The sequence below is a fragment of the Urtica dioica genome, chromosome 4 (assembly GCF_054948205.1).
Source record: "Urtica dioica subsp. dioica isolate 48M chromosome 4, U.dioica_male_clone48M_v1_H2, whole genome shotgun sequence".
Taxonomy (NCBI): domain Eukaryota; kingdom Viridiplantae; phylum Streptophyta; class Magnoliopsida; order Rosales; family Urticaceae; genus Urtica; species Urtica dioica.
The window spans coordinates 12,941,304-12,964,723 of record NC_142759.1 but is presented as its reverse complement, the minus strand read 5'-3'; the positions used below and the strand labels follow the sequence as shown (position 1 = coordinate 12,964,723).

The following is a 23,420-nucleotide window of genomic DNA, read 5'->3' as shown; positions in this document are numbered from 1 at the left end:
ACGTTTCAGATTTTTTTGATTTATAGCCATTCTGCTTATGTGGCACATTGTTTATACCCTTTTTACCCTTATTAATTAGTTAATATAATTTATTTTCGAAATTAATAAAATATAATTTATTATTCAAAATCCCTAATTACTAGGATCTCATATATATATCTCTCTCTCTCTCTCTCTCTCTCTCTCTCTCTATTTTCATGTTCACTCTTTCTCTCGTTACATTTTTTTGCCATGGACAAATGTCAAAAACATAAAAAAAAAAAAAAAAAAAAAAAACGCAGTTAATAGTCGTTAATAACTGTTAATAGGTTTCTGCTTCAACTAATAGTCGGTAATAACTGTTAATAGGTTTCTACCAGAAACCTATTAACAGTTATTACCGACTAGTAACTGCGATGCCGTTTTTTTTCAACTTTCGTTATGGCTAAAAATGTAACGAAGAGAGAGAGAGAGAGAGAGAGAGAGAGAGAGAGAGAGAGAGAGAGAGAGAGAGGTATAGATAAATTATTTTCATTTAATTTATTTTTGGCAAAGAGTAAGGGGAAAAAATAAGGGTAATTATGTCTTATTACATCAAAGATTGACTAATTATCAAATATTACTAAAACGATGGCTATTTCACAATTTTAAGTTTTAAAAAGGCTACTAAACTAGAGCGCTATACTAAATACCAATATTAACAAAAACGTGTGGTATTAGTAACTATAGAGTGTAATAATATAATAATAGCATACAACCTACAACTAATACTTCAATGATTATAAAAAAAAAAGTAAAGAAAACAAAAAAAATAACGCTTAGCCAAAAAGTGTGTACACAACTTTCGTGAATTTAGTTTAAAAAAAAAATACAAAAAAAAAAAAAACCCAACTTGCATGAAGTTTACGGTTTAACATTTGGCACCACATCGAAAGTTTAAGGCAATTTTGTATGGTAAATTTGTATTAAATACCAGGGGTGTTCATGAGAACCGACAAACCAAACAACCCGATCACCCAAACCAAACCGTACTCTTTTCTAACTCGCCCCATTACAACCCGAAAAAATTTGGGTTGAAATCAACCCAACCCGCAAGTGTTTCGGGTTGGTTTGGTTTTTGATCGTCATGAGATTGGGTTGAACCAAACCAACCCGATCCCCGTTAAAATAAAAAAAAATTAAAAAAATTCTATAAAAAAATGAAAAATGTTATCAAGGTAAAATAAAAAAAATACACCATATGCTTTATGGTTTTAAAATAAGAATATAAATGCATTTTTAAATTAATTAATTATTTTATAGGTGTATTTTTATGCTCACGACAATTGATAAATAGATAATATAAGTAGACTCGATATGATCATAAAGACTTACTTATATTAGTTTCAACAACTCGTTTTTTTGTTACTTTACAGATTTTTCACGAGGTCTAGATTTTTATGGAGTATGAAATTTGAGATGAGACATAATTTATTTATTCTTAGTATTTGCATGATTTTTTTTTATGAATTTGATTCAACCATTCTATTTTGTTGTGACGACCCGACTTTTCGGACCGTCTTACTTATCTTACTTTTTAAAACTTAAGAAAATTTGAGGTAAATTTTTTTTTTTTTAACATAACTTAAAATATAAAGTTTGAAAACTCGTAACCTAAAAATAAATTTTCATTTAAACTTGATGAACGAAAACAACCAAAAAGTCGAAGTTGCATAATGGAAATTTAAAACCAACAAAATACCATCGTAAAATAAATTCCATAAATAAAGTCGTAACCTTTAACGAAATTGAAAAACATAACTTAAACCATGAACAATAAAACCTTGGGTTTGGATTATTGAAAAACTGAAAGCAAAGCGGAAGTCTTTTATTTTCGAAAACGGCAACCATAACCCAACCCTCTCGCTATCGCCGCCGCTGATCCACCCTCCTCACTTGTTCATATGTTGTTTACCTACAACACGGACGTATATACATAGAGTGAGCTAACGCTCAGCGAGAATAACTATAACTCACAAAACATAAGCAATAAAACAAAAATGCATGAACCGGTTATTAGTATTTTAAATTTAACCGTGACATGAGATACCCTATTTAAACGTCTATCGTATTTTAGTTCGGGGGTCCCCTAGAGTAGCCGTACCGATTTCAGTGTACACTTTGGTAACGAACCATGGGGCTGCGACCTCCCATAGAACGCCCCGTCACATACATAAACATATGAGGAACTCTCTATGTGAGCCCGTAGTTCGGCTCGAGAAATTCTTCTAGTTACCTCCGTAGTTCGAGGCGGTACGACTCTCTTGCTTACTTAACTTATTAACCGTGTTTATTACGTTAAAAGCATGAGCGACATAAGATAAAAAAAACATACATGATAACATAGCTAGCAAGATAAGATGTGTTATAGATATTCTAATACACACAGCATAAGATAACATAACTCACATATCGTCATGCCAAAACATACCAAGCACATTACGAACAAACACACACACAAAAATTCACACAATACATAAATACTTCATATCACATAATACTTAGTATATTTTGAACTAATCCGTGTTGCAGTGAGATTATTCTCACCTGGATATCGGAATTACGATCGAAGACCGTCGAAGGAAAAGGATGCTCTTAATGACTCGGAACCTAAACGGAAAAGGTTGACTATTACTTATCAGGTAAGAAAAGGAATTTAATACATGACTTAGTTTCTGGAAATTTCAAAATTTCGGCTGAAGGTGTAAATTACGAAAATACCCTTGGGGTCGATAAAATATTTTTTTTTGAAAAATAAATCTATAAAAATTACTGTGAGAGCGAAATAATATTTGGAACACTTCTTACTTCAGAGGCATGTACAGAATATGCTCAGATTATTTTAAGAAAAAATAAAAAGTGTAAGAAAGCAATATTTAGTCTTTTTAAAAACAAAAACTGTTTTGGAACGATTCTGCGCACCGTTTGGATTTTATCCCAAATATATTCTGTGGGCATCCAAAAATTCTAAAATTTGGAGTAGATATCATACACATATAGAACTAGGCCGTGTATAAAAATTAGCTCAAAAAGAATTTTGTAGATATATAAACAAGACGTTTTGTTGTAAAAAGATCAGGGTAAAAACTAGTCTGCGCACTGATCGTAATTAATTCATAAAATAATAATGAGAACTCGAAAAATTCTAAAATTTAAACCACAATTAAATAACATGTGAAAGTATAATCTGTAAAAAAATTAGATTCAAAAACCGTTTTTAGCTATTTTAAAACGTGCGATTTTGACACTGCTTAAAACTGATTTCTAAACAGGAAATATTAAACCTAATTTTTCACATAAAAAAAAAAACGAAATAAAAGCATAAAAATAAAAATAAAGGAAGAGTATGAACTGACCACGACAACTCTTGATGAGATAAGGAAAAAGAATTCGGAAGAGGTAAAAAGGCGTTTAGGGTTTTTCTTTGGTTAAAGAAAAATTGATGAAGATAGTAGGTAGAATTTTGTGAGCGAGAGAGAAAAAAGTTTTTCTCATGAAAAGGATCAGAGTTATTTATAGGCTGTGAACGCTGAACAAAATAAAATCAAAACGTGATAAAAGATACTATTTTATTTTATTTTCTTTCCTAATATCATTATACAGGCGGAAGACTCGTTCTTCCAAGTTCAAATCGCAAACTTATTTATTATTTTCTTTTCATATAACTGATGAGTTGCTATATTCAAGGCATGTATTCTTCTAGAAGCGGTGCAAAGAAAAAAAAAACCACTTGCTCAACACTACTTTCTCGGGCAGAAAAAAATATATACACACTAACAGTGCAAAATATCTCACGTGCTCATACTTTAATATGTTTGTTGCTTATTGTAGAAAATAAACAGATATGTATACCTTGAGAAAAGAATACTTATTATTATCACCCACTTGTATATATACATGTGTGTTGTTAATTGTTGCGTGAATATTTACACATCAACACCTACACTTACACATCATTGATAAAATAATTAGTGTAAAGTTACACATAGGCTATATACGTACATATTTATACCAAAAAAAAATTTCTAATATATCTTGATAAAAAAATAAATCCATAATAGGATTTCACTAATCTTTTAATAGTCCAAAGTTTTGGGTTGCCACATTTGTACCATTGTTGTGACAAATTAATCCGAACAATCCGACTTAAACCACCCCAAATAAATCAAACTAAACCAATCCGATTAATATCGGTTCGGGTTGGTTTGATTTCAGTACCATAAACGGTTTGGGTTGGGTTATAAAAATGACAAACCGAAGATTTCGGGTCGGGTTCATGAAATGTACAAACCCGAATAACCTAACCCGATGTACAGGCCTAATAAATACTTTAAATAAGCTGTGTGATTTCGAATAAAAAAGTTGAATTTCTTAATCCTCTATTATTTGAATACACCCAGATTAATTTAAATATACAAATAAACCTTTCCAAATTATATATATAGTTATATTAATAAACTTGAGATTGATTATATAACTATCATTAAGGATTAGTGACACACTGACTCAATTGATATGAATGCCACGTCCGATATATTTTTATGACATATTGTTTCTCTTTCATAATTATCTTCAAAAGATATAACACTTCAAAACTTGGACGAAAGCTTATTCTTTGTCAATGTTTGACTATTCTTAAAAAAAAAATGTGTGAATATTGTTTTGAAATAAATAAGTAATAAAAAATCAGAAAGCAGCTCATTTTTCTCTCTTTTTTTTAATAAGAAAGCATACCAATGCTAAAATTACAAACAATTGTAAGATAACCGAATAAATATCCTAATTTTTCTCGGATAAAAAACGTGAGTTTGCCAATATGTTATGTCGAGAATCACGCTCGAAACTAAGGCTTTGTTTGTTATGATGGATTATTGGAGGGATTGATTAAGATTGAGGGATTTGGAGGGATGAATTTGTATCCGTGAGATCCACCAAAAAACTTTCCCCTCCATTTTGGAAGGATTGTAGAAATCCATAACATTTTATTTATGAAAATTACATTTAAAATATTTATTGATGCAATTTCATAGTATCTAATTATTTTATACACAATTTATTTTCTAAATTATTTTGGATGTGAAACAAAAATGAGTAAAAATTAAACATAATTTTAAAATTAATGTTATATACTTTTATTTATGTACCTTGATTATATATTTGATATGTAGACAATATAGTTATTTTACTCGTATATTTTATAATATACAAATATTAATATATATATATATATATATATTATAAATTATACAATTTGGTCTCATATAATAAAAGAGTTATTAATGTCATTATTATGATAAAAATAGTCATATTTTTTTTTATTATTTATACCAAACAACAAGTGGATGAATTTTAATTTTTTCTCTTAATATACCAATTAAATTTTGAGAAAGATACTATTCATCTATTTATTTTCCTTCAATTTCTTTCATCTTCAATACCTCCTTTCCATGTTTCCACCCTCCCTAAAAATGAACATAATTCCGTGTAAAATCGCAATTCTTGAAAAAAGGATATGACAGATCACATACCAAACGCAATCCAAGATTCACCACTTCCATCGTAAACCCGCGAAAAAAAAAATTATTTATATGTTGAATGGCTTTGTTTTGTTTGTCTAATTAGAAGAGAAATAAAATAAATAAATAAAAACGAAGAAGAAGAATTGAAGTGGCAAAAGAATGTTGAGGTTAAAGAAAGCAGCTTCAATACTGAGGCCAAACCTTAGCAGCTATGGCTTCCTTGGCCACACCAGAGGCTTCTCTTCAGTCCCAGAACCCGATTTCGTCGATGATCTTGACAACCAAGTCGGTTTCTTTTGATTTTTTACCCTTTTTTATATGCTTTATTTGAGCTATTTTATTAATAGTTCTGTGTGTGTGTGTTTTTTTTTTGGGTTCAATATCAGGTTTTGGTTGAAGTTAGAGCTTGGTCAAGAACAGCGATTCTCAACCGACCCTCGGCTCTTAATGCTCTCAATACGTCAATGGTGTGTACATCTTATTCCCTTATTTTTTATCAATTTTTTTTTTTACACATACCCATTTTCTTGAATTCCTGTCTAAATGTTCAAGTGATAGAACTTGGAATTAAGTTTTTTCTTTCTTTCATAAGGGTGCTAGATTGCGGAAACTGTACACAAATTGGGAAAACGACCCTGATGTTGGCTTTGTTGTATTGAAGGTAACATTATTTTTATTTTATTTTTCACCTTATTCCTGGCTTGATTCCCATTCAATATCAAGCACAAATCATTAAATATTTATTTCTTCTTGTTTGTTCAAAATTTAAAGGGCAATGACAGGGCTTTCTGCGCCGGCGGGGACGTTGTTGCTCTTTATAATCTTATAACCCAAGGTCACAAAGTACCTAGTTATAATTTTTTTTAAATAAAAAAAATTACAAATTAAAAAAAAAAATTAAAAGTTTCTTTGGGTTGAAATTTGAAGTTATAAGCCTGATCTTACTTGTAAGCAGGGAAGGTAGAGGAATGTAAGAGATTCTTCAAGGAAGCGTACACTTTCATGTACATTCTTGGCACTTATTTGAAACCACATGTAAGTAAGTACATTCTTGATTTTTTTTTTCCAACATGTAAATCCAACTTTATGTAGTGACTCAGGTTGTAACTTTTTTTTTTATTTTTTATTTTTTTTATTTTAGGTGGCTCTTTTGAATGGAATCACAATGGGCGGTGGTGCCGGAGTGTCGATACCCGGGACATTTCGTGTCGCGACGGAAAAAACTGTATGTGTATAAACTGTATGTAATATATATAATATCCCACGGGAAGAGCTGTTGAAGTTATATCGTATTGAAATCGGCAGGTTTTCGCTACTCCCGAAACTCTCATCGGATTTCACCCTGATGCCGGGGCTTCCTTTTATCTCTCACATCTACCCGGTCATTTAGGTATTATTATTATTATTATTATTATTATTATTATTATTATTTTTAGTTTGATCTTTGACTTTCATTCAAAAGAAACCATTGTTAATACTTAATATCATTGCGCATCATTTCTATTTATAAGGTTGTTTATTTTTATTTGAAACAATGTTCAATTTGTACTGCACTTTACACCATCGGTCAAGAAAGAATATTTGTTAAGGGTTTTTTTTTTTCTTCTCATGATAAATTTTCTATCTTATTATTATTTCAGGCGAGTATTTGGCTCTAACGGGTGCAAAACTGAATGGAGCGGAAATGATTGCTTGTGGCCTTGCAACGCACTATTCGCCTAGCTCAGTTACTTTGCCTTTCACTCAATACATTTATAGTCCTCTTTTTTACTTTCCGATATCATGGCTAAAAGTTTTTTTTTCTTTTCTTTTCTTTTCATTCTCAGAGAATTCCACTTATTGAAGAGCATCTTAGGGAATTAGTCACGGACGACCCTTCTATCGTTGAAGCTGCCTTAGAAAAATACAGTGAACCTATCCGTCCAGAAACGGGTGTTATTCCCAGGTTTTTTCTTCTTCTTTTTTTAACAGTGGTTTAGTTGTTTAAATCTTTATATGGATATAATAGTACTCAAAACTATGCACTATATAATAGTACTCAAAACTATGCACTTTGATTCCAATTAGGTTTGAAGCAGTTGATAAATGTTTTGGCTACGACACTGTCGAAGAAATCATCGATGCAGCGGTGGGTTTTAAGCTATATATATTTAGTTCCCTCGTTTTTCTTTACCATAATTTATTTATTTATATATACTTATTCAGGAAACCGAGGCATCCGCAACAAAAGACGAATGGTGGGCTTCCACTGTGAGAAGACTAAAAGAAGTTGCGCCGTTGAGTTTGAAGGTTTCACTACGATCTGTGAGTCATGAACTTGTTCGAGTTTTTTTATTAATGTGATTATTATTATAATTATCGGTAACCGATTGCAATGTGGTGTATGACAACGGTTCCAGATACGAGAAGGGAGATTTCAGAGCCTTGACCAGTGCTTGGACCGGGAATATCACATGTCGTTGCAGGGAATTTCTAAGAACATTTCAGGTGACTTTGCAGAGGTATGTACCATAATATAAACCCTCTTTTGTTTTTTACTATTTTTCCCCAAGAGATTTACTGTTACACCTTCTTGTACTTGATTGTTATTATTAGGGGGTTCGGGCACGATTGGTGGAGAAGGACTCAGCTCCAAAGGTATTATCGATTTGCTTTTATTTTTAACTAAAATTTTTTTTTGTGCTGAATGGCAAAATGAAGATTGTAATTGCTATTGTGGTTGAATTGAATTCATTGGAGTGTGTGGGTGTGTTCAGTGGGATCCTCCAACAGTGGAACAAGTCTCCAAAGACATGGTCGATCAATATTTCTCTCCCGTAACCGAATTCGAGCCGGGTCTAGATCTTCCTACCAAGTTGAGAGAAGCATTTACCTAGACATCATGTAGAAATATATCAGTTGTGATTTATTTGGAAGTAGTTTTCTTCTTGTTGATTGACTCGAGTCTGAGACCAATACTAAAAGGTCAGTCAATTTTTTTCCTGAATAAATGCCAATAAAAAGGTCTTCTGATTAAAAATGCCATCGTAAAGGTCTTTCATTTCATCCAAAGTTACCCAAGTACTGTCTCATTTAAACATCTTACTCGACGGGATTTTAAATACTTGTGTTTAGTTGAACAAATAAACCCAGCATTTGAGTACGATTCTTCTTATTTCATTCCAGACCTTTTTTGTCAAGAGAGAGAGAGAGAGAACTTAGAGCTCTTTAAATTATATTTGGTATACACGAGTGCCATTTTATTGACTGATAAATAATGCCAGCCACAATAATACATGGCAATGGGTCTTATTGTTTTACTTGCTCGTCAAAATTTGTGGATAAATACTCTCCTAAGAAACAATCACACTATAATGTAAAAACCTAAATCATAAACGAGACCAAAAAGAAGACTTGGACTACTCGGGATCAGTGGTGCCCTTGTAGTTGTTAACCAACTGCTTCTGAACATCGTGAGAAACTGGTAAATGCTCTTTGTACTCCATTGTGAATTCACCCTTACCCTGCAATATATAAATTATTAATATTATTATCACAAATGAAATAGTATTCAAAATTTTGAGTGGATTTTATCTTTTACCTGGGTCATTGAGCGGAGTGAAGTCGAGTATCCGAACATGTTGTTTAGAGGAACCTGAAGAACCAAAAACAATGCTCCATAAGTTTCTACAATGCTATAAGAAAACTAGCAATCTTGAGTCAAGTGTTTAAACTAAAGTGACTCACATGGGCAGTGATGACTGAATCATCTCCTTCCTGGTCGTTACCAACAATTGTACCTTTTCTCCTACATTAATGTGATCAAACATATTGTAATTTTTTTCAAGTTATGTTGATAATATTTTGACCAAAAAGAGTAGATAAATCATCATCATCACTCACTTGTTAATATCACCCGCGACCGTGCCTTGAAACTCGGTTGGTACTTTCAACTCCACCAGCATAATAGGCTCCAAAATCACTGGTCTTGCTTCCGTGTAACACTGGAATTTACAGCCGTGAGCGAGAATTATAAGAAAATTCCACAAAATGGGAAAATCAATTTACAATAATGATATTGGTCAAAACCTTTCTAAATGCATATATTGAAGCCAACTTGAACGCAAGTTCGCTGGAATCCACAGCATGAGCCGCTCCATCAGTTAGAGCAATGCGAATGTTTTCGACGGGATGTCCAATCAGTGAGCCACTGTACATGTCAGAAAAGAAAATGGGTGACAATCAAAGTCAAACTATGATATCCAAGGTCACCAAGGGAAAGCTGACTTACGAGTTCGCTGCTTCTCTGAAACCTTTCTCAATAGCTGGGATAAAATTCGATGGAATAGCTTGCCCGATAATCAAGTTTTCGAATTCAAACTTGGTTGTTGACCCTTCAGGCAGAGGTTCGATAAATCTGGACGTAATATACAGTTAGCCCAGGAAGAAAAAAAAAAGTAGTTGACTGATATTGCCACTGCTACCTAAACTAGGTAAGGTTCTAGCAAGTCAAGTTGAATGATTATGATATATGTTTGGAACTTGGATATTGAGGATAGTATAAAATTTAGTAGGTTGTTACGGGTTGGAATGTGTTAAAGTTAGTTAGCTTATAAATAAGAGATTAGTAGAAAAAAATATGGAAAATGTATGAAACTAGTGTGAGGAAGAGATTTTTAGTCGGGGAGAGCACAGACCTCTCGAATGTCCGATATCGAATATTGTATTTCATTTCGTTTATATTTCAATTAATACAAATATACTAGTTCGTATCACTATATATCACTATATACTACACCAGTAGTTTTGCATGGCCGATAAATGCTTACCCGCAGACTCTTCCGTATTGCCCTTGTCCTCCAGATTGCTTCTTATGTAAGTAATCAAATTCGGCACGTTCAGTAATAGTCTCCCTGAAGTTGACTCGGGGTTTTCCAACAGTAGCATCAACCTATTCAAAAGAAAAATAAATAAGAGGAAACGACTCAGCAATTGTTCGTGTAGGTAAAAATACTCATTATACATAGAATGAGATCTTCCATATTATAAGAGTTGTGAGTTAACAGGATAGGAACCTTATACTCCCTCCGAATCCGCTCAACGTATATGTCCAAATGAAGCTCTCCCATTCCAGAAATGATTGTCTGGTTAAACACAGATAATTATTAGCAGAAGGTGTAAGTTAATCTTGGAATATAATCAAATATAATGCGTATTTTTCTTCAATAAAATAGAGATTATGGGATCGGCAAATCAAACCTGTCCACTCTCAGCATCCAAGCCAACACGGAAAGTAGGATCCTCTCTTTGAAAACGATTCAAAGCTTTCGAAAACTAGGATAAAACATTAAGACTGATTAATACAATAAGGCTTGTAATAATTGATCAAGCGTATCTTGATACAGAAATAATTAAAACAAACAGAACCACTCACTTGTCCTCCAGCATCTTTCGACACTGGTTGAACAGCTAATGACATCACTGGTTCCGGAACATTCATAGAAGTCATGGTATATTTGACTGATCCATCGGTAAATGTATCTCCTGATGCCACAAAGAAAATGCCTTAGGAAAAAGAAAAGAAAAGAGAATCCAGAGAAAAGAAAAGAAAAAAAAAAAAAAAAAACAAAAAGCATCGCAATGATCACATGTTGAAGCTTTCTTTTTCAGATGAAAATTATTCTCAAATCATACCAACACGTAACAATTCCTCGCTCTTACTCTCGAGATATTATCAAGAGTGTCGGGCAAGAACAAATTGAAAACCCGTATCTATATAAGCTCTAATGAGGATCGGTAATCAAACCTGATGCACAATCTACACCAAATACTGCAACTATCTGCCCAGCATGTGCCTCTTGAATATCCTGAAGAAGTCAAATCCGGAGACCAATTACAATCGGTAAGGTGACTGAAGTTTGCACTCTTAACACTATTGAATTACTAAATAGCTTTTATTTAATAACCCTCGTCCAAGCTAGTAAGAGCTTTTCATCAAAATAATCAAAGTAGCAAAATCTCATATGAATCCTGACCTCCATCTCATTCGAATGCATCCGACCCAAACGTGGAACCTGTATCAAGAATGTGACAGAACTTAGGAAACTCAAATAAAACATTTAAGAAGGCATCAAAACCATCGATGTGAACTTATGAAACTGTATTTCAAATGGTGTAGCCATCTTATTACATCATGCGTCCAGAGTTTTGAAAGGAATAAGTTGTTTCTTCTGTATAAAGTAAACTTTGCGGTAGACATTGATCATGCAACCAGGCCCGGCCTTTGACTCACCTTAACCCTCTTGCCTGAGTTTACGTTAATAATGAAATCACCCTTTCGAATCACGCCGTCGTAGATCCTTTACCAAAAAGATTATAGTTATTCTGATTGTTGGATTATGAAAAACCAAGAAATTTGATGAGCATAGAATTTTTTAAGCATACCTTAAGTACGTCAGCTGACCAAAACGACCTTCCTCCAATTTAAATGCCAAAGCGACAAGAGGTCCGTCTGGTGTTCCATTTAGCGATATCTAAACCAAAGACACGCATTGTTAATAAGAGCAAGTACAAATAGAGAAGACGTAAAGGGTGAAAGTTCCTAAATTCTTACCTTCTCTTCGTTTTTGTTCTGGTCTAAAGCATAGTTATTAACTTCTGTCGGACAAGGTAAATAATGCAGTACGCCATCCAAAAGTGGTTGCACACCCTGTGGTACGGGATCGATGCAGATGATTTCATAAACATACATTTCATTAGGCATGCCATGGGAGAAGTAATTTCCAGCAGAAAAAAAAAACTCCCCATGTAATTCATAATATAAAAAAATATTACCAAAAAAAAAAAAACCCTGCACATTTGAATTTGACAGATATGCTTTATTGCTTTCACAAGACGTTGCAATATTCACCTTAACCAAAGCTTCTTTTTTTTTTTATCTATCTAAGTAAATAAATTTTTCCCATCGATTAAAGTTGAACTCGCAATCAAAAGATGAAGACTTAACGCTACTAAAAATGCAGAAACTATGCAGAAACTGAACTTTGGGAGAGAAATTCAGCTTACCTTATTTTTGAATGCACTGCCCATAAATACAGGTACAAATTTCCTTGCTACAGTAGCCCTGCGAATTGCTTCCTAATCCAAAAGAAAACAAAACCCTAAACCTCAAGTACACTGAAACAAGAAGATATATCGAACTCTCTTGACATGAAGTACAACTACACGGGCACCATATAATACTTTCGCATGTTGTAAGTAAAAAAAATAAATGTCATGACTCATGAGACAAGGTTTTCCTTCCTCTATATGTCAATCTTTTAGCTGTGAACTATTTTTCCAATATACCTCGAGCTCAGTAGATGATATCGGATCCTCATTAATAAAAGATTCAGCAAGCTTGTCGTCAACTTCAGAAACAGCTTCAATTAACTCGCGCCTCTTCTCTGCAACTAACTCCTCCATATCAGCAGGAACTTCTTCAGCAACAATGGTTTCACTACAGCGAGCAACCAAAAACAACAAAATTCAATTTTAATAATAAAAAAAATGCAAAGCTTATAACTGAAGAAAATGTACATTTGAAGAAGTCCCCAAACTATATTTCGGGAAAGAGGAAACAGACCCGCTAGAGCCATGGAAGTAGTATGCCTTCAACCGCACAAGGTCAATGAGACCCTTGAAATTTTCTTCCAACCCAATAGGTACTTGCACTGCTGCACTGTGATGCCTCAGTTTAGACCGCGCCTGCAAAACGAAACAGATTAGATCTCCGAAGTATCAATCACAATTATGGTACAAAGAAATTCCAGTTCTCCTTTTCCCGATTCCAACCAACAAGACCACTCCCGAAAAAATATTGCCAAATGCGGCGTTGTTTACCAAAAAATAATACTCGACTTCCGTTGAAACGTACCTGGTTAAGCACTTTCCATGGATCCGCTCCCATTCTATCGAGCTTATTAATAAACGCAACCCTAGGAACCTCGTATCTTCTCATTTGTCGATCAACAGTGATTGACTGACTCTGAACGCCACCGACACTGCAGAGCACAAGAATGGCACCATCAAGCACACGCAAAGCCCTCTCAACCTCAATGGTGAAATCAACATGACCAGGGGTGTCAATAATGTTAACCTGCATCGCAATGGTGAATTTCCAAATATAAATTTACAGCACTATATGCATAAGCAGATAAAAAGTAACAGCATGGATCATCTTCGGTCCCCAATTAAAAAAAAACCCCAAACTTCAAAACAAAATCAAATCTTTTTAAATATTTAAACAGTTGAGACAAACAACGCTCCAGTCAATTTCACGGGTTTCTACCATTGCACCAACGCTCTGTACACTTTATTAATTATCTTGGTATCCAAACAGGTATTGTACAAGTTTGTAACTTTACAATTCATGGATCAACTAACAAGAATTTATAGCTTAACTAATGATTAATGAAAACTATCTGAAGTTTCAAACTTTACAGTCCCAAACCATATAATCCTTAACTTTCTCAGCATCCAAACTGAAAAATCGGAAAAGCTTCTAACTAAAGAATCGGAAAAGCTTCTAACTTTCTCAGTCATACAAAACAATCAAACAAATCACTTGCTCGCTTCATTCTATTCCTCAACTATCTCCGCAAACAGAAACGAGACTACCCCCAATTTACCAAATACGATCATACAAGCGAATGCGATCGCGTACCTGGAAGCCATTCCAAGTGCAGTAAGTGGCTGCGGACTGGATGGTGATCCCTTTCTCTCTCTCCAAGTCCATGGAATCCATCTTGGCTCCGACGCCGTCCCTGCCTCGGACCTCGTGGATCTCATGGATCCTTCCGGTGTAGTACAGGACTCTCTCGGTGAGCGTGGTCTTGCCAGAGTCGATGTGCGCCGAGATCCCGATGTTGCGGAGCTTGTCCATGGACTCCTTCCACCATGGATCCTTCTCCTCTTTCGTCCGAGCTAGGTTTCCGGCGGAGAAACCTCGGCGATGGAAGGTCCCGAGCAGCGCGGCGGCGATCGGCGACGGCGACGGAGACGGACGACCAAACGGAGCGGAGCGGAAGAGCGTGTAGAGGAGGTGCGGAGACGCCGCCGTGGATGGTCTCCGGAAGCGAGCCATGGTGGTAGGGTTTTGGCGTGGGTTCGAGTTCGAGGCAAAACCCTGAACCCTAGAGTTTGGGATTTCTACTTCTTCGCGCGTTTGTTGGTCAATGAGGTTTTTGTGTTGGCACTTTGCATTTTTTGTTTAAGAAATCCGATTTTCAATGGGGGAATATAAACGGGTCGGTTCGGGTCGATGCTATTTTTTTTTTTTTTTTTACAATTTTTAAATATTTGTAATTAAGTAATATTATAATACTAAATTGCATATTAATGCAATTCATTAGGTGCTATACATTATGTAAAATAATGAAATATTACCAAAATTAAAACTTTGTTTCCTTTTTCTTTTTTAATAAAAAAATTGAAAAGAACATCTTAAAGGAAAAGAGAAAAAGACTACAACCACTCTTCCTCTCTCTAAAACTCTCTCTATAAAGAGAAAAAGACTACAACCAGACTCTCTCTCTCTCTAAAACTCTCTCTATAGTTAAAGGAAATGAGAAAAAGATTACAACCTCTCTCTCTCTAAAACTCTCTCTATAGTTAAAGGAAATGAGAAAAAGACTACAACGTCTCTCTCTCAAATTATCTCTAGAGTTAAAAGTTAACACTTTCTCTCTCATAATCGAGAGAAACTATCTCACCTCAAAATACAAAGAGGAATGATCTACTGCATTTATCTCTAGAATTGAAGAATAAATATGTACTCTCTCCAAAACACTTTATCTCACAAAGCAATGATAACCAAGCCAAACTATATTCTCTATCTAAAAGTGTCCAATAGCTTGAGAAATCTATTCTCATGCTCTTTACTTAATAAAAGGATGTTTCACACACTTCACGTTTTCTCTTTTCTCATAAAATATTGATGACATCTAGAACGGAGACAAGGAGAGGACTAGCCAAATCCAAAGAACCCTCTTGAGAATAGTGACTTTCGGGTCTCAAGCCTTCACTATTCTCTCGAGACCGACGGAAGGCTAACAATCCATTGCCAATCCAAAGGATCCTCTCGAGGATAGTGACTTTCGGGTTTGCCCCAAACCTTCACTATTCTCCCGAGACTCACGGAAACACGATCGCACCATCACAAATCCTAGGACCCTCTTGAGATAGTGAATTTCGGGTCCGTCCCAACTCTTCACTACTCTCTCGAGACCGACAGAAACGTGACCCAAGGACTTAAGATCGAGACACGTTGAAAGCTTGCACCCCGACGCGTGTCCTAGAATGTTGATCTAAAAAACACATTAACATATTTTGTGGAGTCATATACAAATATGATGATCAACGATTTGGAGCGACACCTTTTTTTATTAACGCGTTTGAATTGAGATCTGATTTTCTTTTGCTTTTATTGATGTTATGCTTGCTTTAGTTTTCTGTTTTTTTAGTTGCGTTATGTTAGAGTTGTGATTGTATGGTATTGCTACAACCACTTTTAGAGTGGATTTGGTGCATCTCGGATTAGTTAGTTCGAGAGTTTAGATTTTTTTTGTGGTACCTAGCATTGCTTAGTTTGTAATTCCACATCACCTCCAAAGTGGAGGTCGTTAGTTCAATCCCTATTGATGCAACTGTCCTTAAAAAAAAAGGAGTTTGTGTGCTCTCTTTAACAAAAAAAAAAATTGAAAACTAGGAGCACTGTTCTAGTTTGGCGTAGGGCTGAAACAGGTTCGGTTCGGTTTTGGCCCGTTTTACGAACCGGACCAATAACTAGACCGAATTAGTCCAAAACCGAAATTCGGTTATCCGAATTTTTGGTTAACCGAATTATGCAAATTGATAACCAGTTTGAAAATCGGTTTTGAAAAGCGGTTATCCAGTTTTGAAACTGGTTAACCAAATAATCGGTTAACTGGTTTCATAACCGGTTATCCGGTTCAAGCCAATTTATTTTCCTACAATTTTGTACCCATTTAAAAAAAAATAGTTAATAAAATTGGTTATCCGATTGAAACCGGTTATCCAGTTTCATTATTAGTTATCCTGTTCAAATCGTTTATCCGATTTCAAAATTGGTTATCCGTTTTATAAACAAAATAAATAAATAAATAATTGGTTAAATAACCGATAACCGAATTTTCGAATCTTTGGATTTTCAAAACCAATAACCGATCTAGTTTCATAAATCGGAGCAGTTAACCGAACCAAGTTTTCGGTTTGATGACGTGACACTGAATTTCGGTTCGGTTAGTTTTTGTACACCCCTAGCTTGACGAGACAATGTCTAATTAGTCTCTTGCCAGATCAGAATCACACGAGCAGTTAAGGTTGGCAAATGAGTCGAGCTCATGACTACTTTCATAGTAGTGATTTTGTCGAGCTCATGACTATTTTAAACAGTCCTTGACGGGAGTTGACATTCCGATAAGAATAGATCTCTATTTTCTTGGTTTACTTTATCCGTCTTCTGCCTCTCATTTTATTTCAGGACATATATTTGTTAAATAACTTTCTGGCTTCTGTCCGAGATCTTTGTACAACAGAAACCTGTTTGATAATGAGAAATTTCTTTTAAAAATAAAAAAATAAAAGTATTGCTGTGGCTTCCAAATGTCAAAAGGTTAGTATGGTAATCAAGGTCAACGATGTAGTTACTGTTACATGCTGCGATATAAATGCAAAATAATACAAAATGTATAATAATATGTAAACCCCAGAAGCGGAAAATGTATTCAGGAGAGGCAGTATATAAAAATTGGCCATTTTATACCAGTAACCAAACTTCCATCAATAGGAGGAGAGAGTAGTATCAAATTAATTGTTGGAAAACAAGAGTTTAAAAGCGGTCCTCTCGAAAACCTCTCTGTACTAAATATTGTTCATTGAAAGAAAAAAGATTTGGCGACAATAAGATAATATTAAAAACTATATAAACTCTCACTCGGAAGAGTCCGAGACTCAAAAAGGGAAAGGACCATCAATAATAATAATAATAATAAAACATGTATTAGAAAGTAAAATCTATAAATAAAAGCCAACCGGGAATTTCCTACAAAGCTTGCATCTCCATGGTGGTACGGTCAGCGTGGCCGGCTGCCGGAGCTGACGGAGCGGCGGAATCCTTGTTGTCGCCGGAGTTCATCTCTTGAACCGGCGGAGGGTTGACAATGGTCATCTGAGTGGCGGAAGCGTCGGAGAGATGGTTCTTCATCTCGCGGTGTTCTTGACAAAGGGCACACCAGTGCAGACAACAATGCACCATGCACGGGTCACACGGCGAGTCCTACAAAATCACCATCGGAAAACTCATCAGAGAGAGAGATTTTTACAGCCTAGAAACCAACACAAGGCATGGTTTTGAACCCGGAAAAATGAAAATCCATAGCATTTTCCTCGGGCAATTTAAGAGGAGGATAAGAAAATCAGTTTTTAATTTCTGTAATTTTCAAATTTGCCTTGCTCTTTCCTTCTGTTTTTCTGTAATTTCATTTTTCCATTGTTTTTTCCTTCAGTTTTTCCAAGCATGTCGATACAAGAATGTACAGTAAGGAATTTACTTTATCCTTTTTTTTTTTCAAAACAATCTTCTTTTTTCTAGAAAACCGTGATTCCGGGTTTAGACCCAACGAAAATCTACGAGTAACTGGCATTATCGACCGAGAGACTACCTCAGGGCATCAATTGTTGCGTCCAGGGGGAATCGAACCGGATGCTTAAGAAATAATAATAAAAGCTATCTTTGACTTCACTTAATAATAAATAAATAAACTCCTACTTTGATTTAGCCTCTATAATTTATTTATATATATATATATAGAGAGAGAGAGAGAGAGAGAGAGAGAGAGAGTTAACCTTAAGATGGTATTTCTTCTGAAGCGTTTGTCGGAGGAGGCCGGTGTAGATTCCACACATCCACCAAGCGAAGAGAAGGCTCTCGCCGATGAGGAAAGTGGTGTGTGGATCGATGCCGTTTATGAGCGCCGCCGCAGCCGCGACGGCCATTCCACCTTCGATGCACACGGCGTGACACACACATGCGTTCTGCCACGGAATGTCTCCTCTCACCGCTTCCACGTTCCGCCCGAACAGAACGCACGGGCAGAAAAGCCCCGTACGGCCTGCAACAGCAAACACACCTCCGATGATCAAGTTAACTTCAGATATTTCGTTCCCAAAAATCCTAATACTCTGACTTGAAAGGTCTGATATACACACTCAATGTCATTAGAAAGTAAGTCTAGATACTATACCGAGATAAACTCCCTATAGATGCCACATATGACACGGTTTTCAAGTCAAAACTGCAAAACATCTGTCATGGTATTTCCGACGATTACCAAAGCCAATCGGGTCAATCAGCAAGGTTTTCTTTTCCTATGGTATGTTAATATTCTTCGTCCATCTACGAAGAATGTCGAAACTACTTGTATAAACGCCTGAACAGGTCATCCTAGTACGATTAACTACTGATTACTGAACCCCCTTTTTTCTTTGTAGATTCAGCTGACTTTTTTTGTACAAAATTAACCCGTATATAACTACCAGTTTATTTCGTTTTACAAAGAATATAAACATCTGCAATTCACGGTTACTCAGAAGAAGTGTATGAGAAAAGGAAAAGACAAGCAAGTGTAGAGAATCATACAGCTTTCGGGATCATCTGCGCAGCCAAAAATCCCAGTTGTCCATTCTTCATCAGCTGGCGGTTGATAGCTTTCAGGTAAGGGCTGATTACACTCTGAACATCTATGCACCACCAACTGTTTGTCCCAATAAAAATAAGAAATAAAAACCCGAAAAATTCCTCATTACAATCATGAAACACAAAGACAGCAAATAAATTATACGCAAAATGATCAGGAGAAAATACATCATATTTCATAAAACCCCAACAAGAAAGATCGACAATTCAATACTCAAATTCACAAACAACTGATAAGTTCAGGGGAAAAAAGGATCAAAGATCTTCGAGAAAAGTAGACGACAGAATTTCATCATCATTGTGGTGAAGCACAACGAAGTTCACCAGTAACAATACGTAATTTCAATATAAACAAACAGAGATGCAAGGGTGTGATACATAAAATTTCCATTTTTTTTATAATTATTATTATCAATTTTGTTTGATTCCCTAGCGTGATTAAAAATCGATCTCACAGCCAAAACAAATTAACAAATATCCAACTACAAATTTGGCCATAGAACAAGAGAGAGCGAGAGACCTGAGGGACTTCAACGGGCTGATTGAGCTCTCCAGGAGTAATGTCCTCCATTGGCGCTTGATCTTTCTTCAGTTTCACATACTTGGACACGTTTCCCTCGGCCATCTGACCCAAATCGAACCACCAAACTCACAGAATTATATAAATACACACACAGGCACGCAAAAACACATTCGTCGCATCTATGAAATCCACGAATATGTAACGAACAGATGAGAAAATGAGGATTGACCTTGAAGGAACGAGAATGAATTGGCACGCCGAGATCTGGGAGAAACTTTTTAATATCTGCACCGCTCGACTCGTGAAATGTATGCGCGTAATCGGTTGTTTGGTTTATATGAGCAAATGTGTTTTGAATTGGAGAACTGGATTTGATCGCAGCACGACGTTTTGGTTTTTGCGTGAGAAATTAATTGACCAAAACGACGAAGACGCCACTTTTCTTTTTCTTTTTTCTATTTTGGTAATTTGGATCTAAAGTCTGAGTTTTAATTTCTAATTACGTGAAACAAACCAAAATCTGTAATAAATTGGCCTACTTTAGTAGCTAGAAAGCGGGTTTGATATTACTATTTAGAAAATGTTAGGAAAAGGATTAGGTAGAAATTTAGAACTATTCAAGAGAGCAAAAGTTATTGCGGAGATTTGCATCAAAGTCACAAACTCGACTCCAAATTGCAAATGAGTCACGACGAAAAAATGTGTTACATAGATGTCACTTTGATAAAAAAAATAGGATCAAAATACCCTTACGCAGATTTCAAAGTAGACTCGCAATCAAATATTTCGAAAAAAAAGTAGACTCACAGAAGAAATTACAAAGAGTAGACCCGCAGTCAAATATTTCGAAAAAAATAGTCTCACAGAGCAAATTACAAAAAGTAGACTCGCAGTCAAATATTTCAAAAAAAAAAGTAGACTCCTTCACAAATACAAATACATCAACACAGATTCCTTCGTCCTCTTCTTCCCCGATTCCTTCTCGATCTGGCTTCCGAGCCTCGCCGTCGACCACAGCCCCGACGGCCTCGCGTTCTCGTCGCCGTCGCCGGTGGTCTCTGCCGAAACTAGGCTCTTCCTCGCCGACGACGCCGATCGGAGAATCCTCTTCTCTAAACGCTCGATTCATTCTCGATCTGCCTCCCGAGCCTCGCCGTCGACCACGGTCCCGACAGCCTCGCGTTCTCGTCGCCGTCACTGGTGCTCTCCGCCGGAACCAGCCTCTTCCTCGCCGACGACGACGATCGGAGAATCCTCTTCTCCAAACTCCCGATTCCTTCTCGATCTGCCTCCCAAGCCTCGCCGTCGACCACAGCCCCGACAGCCTCGCGTTCTCGTCGCCGTCGCCGGTGGTCTCCGCCGAAACTAGCCTTTTCCTCGCCGACGACGACGATCGGAGAATCCTCCTCTCCAAACTCCTGATTCCTTCTCGATCTGCCTCCCGAACCTCGCCGTCGACCACAGCCCCGACGGCCTCGCGTTCTCGCCGCTGTCGCCGGTGGGCGGCCGCGTTCTCGTCGCTGTCGCCGGTGGTCTCCGCCGGAACCAGCCTCTTCTTTGCGGCAGCGGAGGAAGATGAGGAAGGAGAGAGAGAGTTGGCGAGCTTCTTCTTGTCGGATTTGACCGGGGAGTTTGAGAGAGATTGATTTTATCATAAGAGGGTAATTTAGACTTTTTATAGGTGACACAAATGCAAATAAGTGATAAGGATGCAATTTTAGCAAATAAGTGACACAAATGCAAGGAATGGCTGAAGTTGTGACTTCAGCCGCAAATGTCAGGCCAACTTGCACATAAATGAAAAAATTACCTAACTACCAGTTTTTAAAAACTTATTCTGTGAATAAAAACTGATTTTTTTGATCGCATAAAATATCGACAATAAACATTTATTTTCCTTAATGGAACCTCGAATTTGTTTTCCTTAATCTCATAATTTTGTAGAATGACTTTCATTAAACTTATTACAAGAATAACATATTTAAAGTTTTTGTCATCAAAACAAGTCTTTTTCTAACAGATTGTTTATTTTATTTTATTAAGTAATCATTCATATTTATTTTATTATCTTCAGTGGACAATATTTCTAACAGTTTGTTCTTAGGTTGAATGTTTAGGAATAAAGGTTGAGTGTTTGGGGTTTGATTGTTTTGGTCAAGGACCTATGTATTTTGAGGTAAAGGTTGAGAGTCTGTCTCATGATTGTTGTCATGGATTGGGCTAAATTGGTGTGTGTGTGGTCACAGGATATGGTGTGTCATCACTGGGTAATATATGTTGGTCTATAGAAAGTGAGTGTGAGGACCACTCACGTGTATGGTAAAAAAGTTGCGACCATAAGTTACTCAGTTGAGCTATTATCATCATCTACTGAAAATAAGCTTTGATATGGGTGTTTAGCTCCATTAAAAGTAGCATTACGCGTGATATAACTATGCCAAACTAATGCAAGCATTTGTATCCTTTGTGATTAGGGCTGTAGTCAATGAAAACACGGTGAGCTGACCTGAACTGTAGTTTGTTGGTGTTGTAGGGTCAAAGATGTGGGAACATTGAGCATCCAAACACCTTGAACAACTTGTAGTCCGGTCTTTTGTTGAACAGAACCTCGAAAGGACTTGATTCTTCTCTACTGATACCAAGATAGAATGCGGAAATGTATTTTGATGAGTTAGAGAGAAAATCTTCTCTACTTTATTCTTGATTTCCTTTTTAATGAATCAACTATGTTACAACAATGCTATATACATTACAGCTTAATTTACAGTCGTGTTGTACACGCTAGCTAACCACCTAACTAACTTCAGTCAAGTGGGTCGAGCTGGCCAAGCTGGCACTTCGCTTATTTACTCATTCTTGAGCTGTCTTTGGCATCTTCAGCTGATGTGGCTTATATTTTAACATCGATGTTCCGAATCAGCGCACCCGTGTCAATCTTCCCGCTGGAGTAATTCGTCACAACATTTACCAAAATTGCTACTCATTCTACAAAGGTAGCCAGTCAACTTGGTTGAGTCATTGCGCACACATGGAATGAAGTTATCTTGTCATTTTTCGTGCGGGAGTGTTCAACAAAATTTAGCGCCCACTCCACTTTAGTATTCATATTGGCTGCTATGCCTTTTATTAAGTAGTCAATCCGGAGATTCTAGCATTGCCAAACCAGGATCAATAGCCTGTCAAGTTATGTAGCTCCATTTTCCTTCTCAAAAGCCACCAAAAAATGCTATATATTCCACCCCCACAACCTTCCATGACAATTTGGAGTCCCTACATGTAATCAGTGCGTGCAAAATAGTCTCTGAGTCTTCTCCTTGCAGACCCCGTCATGTGTGATGTGTCTTCGAAAAAAATTAGCCTTTACCAAGATCCATTGGTTACAAAGATTCTAAAGGAAAACTTTGACCTTTGGGAGAACTTTTGCATTCCAAAGTAACTTCAACCAATGATCTGTCGCAGCTCATTTCGATGGGCCTTTGATGTTTCTACCACTTCGTGGCACATGATATCATGCTTCCACCGAATATCCACCATCGATCGCGAAGGACCAAATCCCCACGTCAACCGAATAGAGATCATATCAAGGTATTTCAAGTATCTCCACCCATATCCTCGTATATAAACA

At 36.2% G+C, this 23,420-nt stretch overlaps 3 protein-coding genes across 3 annotated transcripts; 1 reads left to right on the top strand and 2 right to left on the bottom strand.

The window, feature by feature from the left end:
• Positions 1-5,490: 5,490 nt before the first annotated feature.
• On the top strand, positions 5,491-8,696 carry LOC149400563 (3-hydroxyisobutyryl-CoA hydrolase-like protein 1, mitochondrial). Its single transcript, XM_089611174.1, has 14 exons — positions 5,491-5,822; positions 5,924-6,004; positions 6,130-6,198; positions 6,309-6,372; positions 6,493-6,572; positions 6,679-6,762; positions 6,843-6,927; positions 7,178-7,263; positions 7,364-7,482; positions 7,605-7,665; positions 7,743-7,841; positions 7,937-8,038; positions 8,133-8,174; positions 8,294-8,696. Exons 1-14 carry the CDS (start codon positions 5,697-5,699, stop codon positions 8,411-8,413), a joined length of 1,218 nt encoding a protein of 405 aa, XP_089467300.1. The 5' UTR covers positions 5,491-5,696; the 3' UTR covers positions 8,414-8,696.
• A 42-nt stretch (positions 8,697-8,738) lies between these two features.
• Positions 8,739-14,745, bottom strand: LOC149400562 (elongation factor G-2, mitochondrial). Its single transcript, XM_089611173.1, has 20 exons — positions 14,221-14,745; positions 13,432-13,653; positions 13,141-13,262; positions 12,864-13,014; positions 12,582-12,653; positions 12,130-12,225; positions 11,961-12,049; positions 11,809-11,875; positions 11,552-11,590; positions 11,323-11,383; positions 10,951-11,060; positions 10,776-10,850; positions 10,592-10,660; positions 10,346-10,467; positions 9,808-9,933; positions 9,606-9,726; positions 9,420-9,520; positions 9,264-9,324; positions 9,118-9,171; positions 8,739-9,040 (listed from the first exon to the last, which is right to left on the bottom strand). The coding sequence occupies exons 1-20, from the start codon at positions 14,638-14,640 to the stop codon at positions 8,936-8,938; spliced, it is 2,283 nt and encodes a 760-aa protein (XP_089467299.1). The 5' UTR covers positions 14,641-14,745; the 3' UTR covers positions 8,739-8,935.
• Positions 14,746-17,315: 2,570 nt separating this feature from the next.
• Positions 17,316-20,279, bottom strand: LOC149400561 (PLAC8 family protein). Its single transcript, XM_089613547.1, has 5 exons — positions 20,025-20,279; positions 19,793-19,897; positions 19,216-19,330; positions 18,423-18,688; positions 17,316-17,853 (listed from the first exon to the last, which is right to left on the bottom strand). Exons 2-5 carry the CDS (start codon positions 19,895-19,897, stop codon positions 17,620-17,622), a joined length of 720 nt encoding a protein of 239 aa, XP_089469673.1. The 5' UTR covers positions 20,025-20,279; the 3' UTR covers positions 17,316-17,619.
• Between the last annotated feature and the right edge of the window lie 3,141 nt (positions 20,280-23,420).